Source organism: Silurus meridionalis, chromosome 14 (genome assembly GCF_014805685.1).
Source record: "Silurus meridionalis isolate SWU-2019-XX chromosome 14, ASM1480568v1, whole genome shotgun sequence".
NCBI lineage: Eukaryota > Metazoa > Chordata > Actinopteri > Siluriformes > Siluridae > Silurus > Silurus meridionalis.
Genome location: NC_060897.1, coordinates 12931057 through 12935598, shown reverse-complemented (window position 1 = coordinate 12935598; position 4542 = coordinate 12931057). Strand labels below are relative to the sequence as shown.

Genomic DNA, 4542 nt, shown 5'->3' with positions numbered 1-4542 from the left:
ATTTCAGGCACTGCTGATCTACTGGGATTTTCACACAATAGACTTTAAGCTGAATAGTGCATTATTTGAGCAGCACTTTGTAGATGTTTGATGTAAGCATTAACTGAAGGCACCTGTATATACTTGATTTTGTGCACTGGGCTGCTGCCAAGTAATTGGATGGCTGGTGGATAACTGCATAGATCTGCAGGTGTTTCCAATAAACTGGATGGGTAACGAATATCTCCTCAATTCACATTTATTCTAGAAAATCTGATGTTTTTTATGTTACGAGCATGCAAGAGTACATGCAAATCTACTCTCTTCATCGAGTATATTTCTAATGCTGCATAGCAAGAGTTATAGCTTGAAAAAAATGCTCTGTTGTCTGCTTAAACGTGACATTTATTTAAAAAAATAATAATAATTTTGCAGTTGCAGCTGATGCATAACTGTGTACAAAAATATTTCATCACATGAAATTAAGTGAATTCAACAAACTCATAGGGTTCAGGACCAAGAGCATGTGTTCCAGAAGGAATTGCAATTTGCAGCTCAAAACATTTTAAAGTGTTAATATGTGTATATCAATTATCTGGACTGTTAGAAAGACATCTGTATTCCCTTTATGTTTACTATACTATATCATTTGTATACTTTTTTGAGTTAAGTATACTGATATAAAAAATTATTTGGTCCTCTTTGTAAAAAGGATTGTTACAAAAATTAAAAGGAAACAAATAAGTTACAGTGTAAATAGGTACAGCTTTAATCAAACAAAATCCAAGTTTAAAACACAAGGTGGACTAATATATCTTTTTTGTCTTTTTGACAGCACTGTCTAAACAACATTTTTGTTTTAAACATGTTTACCTTTGTAATAAGCTATTTTTATTATATCAACAAATGAAACTACAGTATCTTAGCTGCCATATGTCTGGTGCTATGGAAGTGTTTTAAGCACTGTGCGTGTGATTTGGAACTACTGGCCCGGAGTTTGTAGCAGCCCTTTGTTAATAGCTGCCAGCGTCTGGCTGGCTCTCTGGAGCTCAATGCTGAGCTGATTGCTGCGCTCTAACACTTCTGTGAGCTCTGTGAGCTTCGTCTCCATCCCTCGGCTGTGTTTGTCATAATACTCGAACATCTGCTCCTTCACCTGCTGGCACATCTCACTCACCTACACCATAACATACATCAGCACAGTGGAAAGAAAGAAATCCTACTTGGGTAGACACGTAGACTATGCTCTGAATGAAAAGACATGACTTTTGGGCAGATTTTACTTTTGTATTAGACCACAAAGCAGAGTTACTGTACAAGTTAGATCGCTATGCTGAATATCAGAGGAACGCAAACGCACAGAAAAGCAAAACCCCTCCGAGCATGTGCACTCTGTCTGTGGTGGACGTTTTTGAAAAGGCAGGAAGTTTCCCAGTGATATTATTGTATCTTTAAGCAGTTGCATTTGTTCTAAATGAACTTTGTTTTTATGAAAGAACATATTTAATTGTACAACCTTTCAGCAGGCCAGAGGGCCTGTACATTATTATTCAATGCACACATGAGTGCATTTAGGTTAAACATTTAAGACTAAATTTTAATTTATTTTATCCTGTGCATTGTTGCAATGTGCTATAAATAAATATTTTAATAATTTGTAATTGATTAATTCTTTGAAACTTTAATATTAATTTATGCAATTGAAATGCCTTGATTTTAGTAAGGTTAGTACACAGTCATAGACATAAATGCAATGGTAATAATAATTGCCATAATTTCTTTCGATGTTTCGTTTTTTTCGGTTTTCGGCCTTGCTTTCCTCCTTTTTCGGTTTTCGGTTTCGGCCAAGAATTTTTATTTCGGTGCATCCCTACCTTATATTGTGTTTAATAGCCATTGATTTGCTACTTCTGTCTTTAAATAATGTTTCACAAAATCTTTAAGGTCCAACTTGCCCCTATAAATGTGTAATGAAGCATTAACAAAAGAAGACTGCAAAGTAACATAGAAGACCATGTACTGTATGCTTCTGGAGTTTCAATATACCTTATTGCCTGGATGTACAAAGCAAACTCTGTAGTACAATAATACATTAAAACGCTAAATATTTTACTGGTGCAAGCAGAAATATTTCCTGAACATTAAAAATGTGGATATTATATTTGAACAATACCTGCTTCATAAGCTTCTCCTCAAAGTTGTTCATGAGTTTCTGGTCCATTGCCCGACTCTGGTTGATTCTCTCTATAAGGTCTTGGGCTTTCTTCCCAATGGCATCTATTCTTGTGTTGGTTGGGGTGGAGGCAACACCCTCATCCACCTCATGTATTGGTGAACTTCTTTGTGAGACGCTAAAGCCTGAATCCTCACTTTACAAACGTTGAAGAAAGAGCGAGAGAAGGAAAGAAATCAATTATATTTAATATGGTCAATGTCTAAACCACCAATAATAATAGCTTAATTCATATAGCAGCTGTTCATTATAGTGAGTTAGTTACAATTATAATGTAAGAAATAAGACATGCTAGTCATTATATACAAATATATATTTGTTTGTTTTCTCACTTCCTTTTAAAGTTATTCTAAAAGAAATGCAGCTTGTTAATTCGAGCTCATGATATACTCCATCCTGAAGATTTGTTCTGTATAGGAAACCTTAAAGGAACAGTTAACTCTTTCCATAAAAATGAACGTTTCCTTACAATAAACCTTTCCAATGATTAAAAACACAAGAATGAAACAGAATTATTAGCCCTAGATTAAACTTTTATTATAAAGGTCCCTGAGTATTAAGTGTCACTACAGAAAAAACATCATGTTACAGCCAGTGCTTTAATATAAACCTGTGATGTGACTGGCACTACTTCCAGAACTGAAAAATAATCACCATCCAATGAGGAACTTCAATTTAGAAACAAATCAATAAATGCTGCTGTAAGATTATTATGTTTAAAGTATTTTTCTAGCAGGAATGTACCTCTAAATCTGACCCACAAACTAATAGAAGCAAACATATTCTGTGAAATTAACTGGATGGTCGCAATCTGAGATAATTCTGGGACTGTGTGGTCAAAAAAAACTAGGGCAAAGGCAATTCGCATGAATGTTATAAATCTGAAGTTTAACTTTCAATCATATCCATGTCATTATCAGTATTTTTCCAAGTCGATCCGATAGATAAACGCGTCCCAGTGATGCTCACAAGCGCTGAATTATGTGGCACGTTTTTCAGCATCATAACGTTCACCTTTGCTGCTCATGGCTGTCATCCAGGGACACAAATGGCAGTGTTTCACCAGATGAGTCGTGATCTAAACTATGTCCATAACCTTGTTCGGACACCTAGAAAACAGTAAATGAGAAGAAATAGCACTTGACTTAGTCATGTGGACATACAGTGAGTCTTTGGGTAATATTTTGAATAAAATTTTTTCATGTTTTATTTTATTTTCATTAATTTATGTCCAATGTCTACCTTTGCAGACACGTGGTGATGAGTCGCTTTAGTTGTTGAGTGAATGGTAGAACCTGGTTGTCCAAAGAAGCGCTGAGCCATAGCCTGTTAGACCTACCTGGATACAAAAAGAATAAGTTTAATAACTAGTTAATACAAAAACAAAGCTCAGTTAACCTCATAATGTTTAACAAAATTTATCTGGATACACTTGCTATGATATGTTTTGTAAAAAAACCCTGATTTTTCGATATTCTTACCACCAAAGCAACCAACAATAAGTTTCCACCATTCGGGATGGATATATATATATATATATATATATATATATATATATATATATATATATATATATAACTTTAATAAGCTAAATCTCTAGTTTAGCTAGTTAAATGGATCTAAATGTGCATGCTAACAATTAGCAATAATTAACGAGCTGGATAACAATAATGAAACATAATTTACATCAATCCGGCTAACATAAAATCTTAATTTAGCATTATGAGAATATATTTTTTCAATAACTAATATACCAAAAATGTTCACGATAATATTAGCGTGTAGTTGTAGTTCACACCGGGGTACCGTTAAACGCATATCCAAACGGCCTCGCAAAAAAAAACCGCGCGCGCACACATCCACTCTGGTTGAAGTGTCGACTCTGTAACTCGCACGAACCGACTCTTTCTGGAAATTGTTTTGAGCGCTTCTAACACCAGCACTTTCCACCCCAAGCTCCAGTAGGCGAGTCCATTAGGAAGCTTCTTTGTTAAAATGGTCTAAAAAGAATTCAAACCACGCTTTAAATAATAATGAAATTCCCTTCTAGATCAGAACAGTCCTGGTTTTAAACATTTTACTGTATATATAGTTCACAATATACACGTATATATGTTTTGCACACCTCTTTTGGAAATATGTGATGCTCTTTATTGAGTGTAAAGGTCATTGTATGTATATCAGTGCCAGGCCTAGGCCTTCAGGTCTTCAAAACCATCAATATTATAGAGAAACACAGTGTAACAGAGTGCTGCATCACAGACAGGTGTCTCATGCAGTGAGAATGAATGCCATTACTAAAACAAGTAAACCAATTAGCACAATTCATC

At 34.8% G+C, this 4542-nt stretch overlaps 1 protein-coding gene across 5 annotated transcripts; it reads right to left on the bottom strand.

Moving 5' to 3' along the window:
* Positions 1-724: 724 nt before the first annotated feature.
* syce2 (synaptonemal complex central element protein 2) lies at positions 725-4089 on the bottom strand. 5 transcript variants are annotated; one of them, XM_046866412.1, is made up of 5 exons: positions 4011-4089; positions 3455-3551; positions 3227-3321; positions 2153-2348; positions 725-1156 (listed from the first exon to the last, which is right to left on the bottom strand). In XM_046866412.1, exons 2-5 carry the CDS (start codon positions 3533-3535, stop codon positions 962-964), a joined length of 567 nt encoding a protein of 188 aa, XP_046722368.1. In that variant the 5' UTR covers positions 3536-3551; positions 4011-4089; the 3' UTR covers positions 725-961. The 5 variants fall into 5 exon arrangements, with proteins under 5 accessions (XP_046722368.1, XP_046722367.1, XP_046722369.1 ...); XM_046866411.1 differs by having other exon boundaries at positions 3967-4078; XM_046866413.1 differs by having other exon boundaries at positions 4019-4071.
* Between the last annotated feature and the right edge of the window lie 453 nt (positions 4090-4542).

What these genes read in the sequence shown, in the direction of transcription:
- syce2 (XM_046866412.1), bottom strand. Translation starts at nt 3,535, where the DNA reads ATGGCTCAGCGCTTCTTTGGACAACCAGGTTCTACCATTCACTCAACA. An exon ending in ATCACCACGTGTCTGCAAAG is followed by an intron (nt 3,322 to 3,454) that starts GTAGACATTGGA and finishes ACTGTTTTCTAG; the next exon opens with GTGTCCGAACAAGGTTATGG. An exon ending in AGGAGAAGCTTATGAAGCAG is followed by an intron (nt 1,157 to 2,152) that starts GTATTGTTCAAA and finishes GTTATGGTGTAG; the next exon opens with GTGAGTGAGATGTGCCAGCA.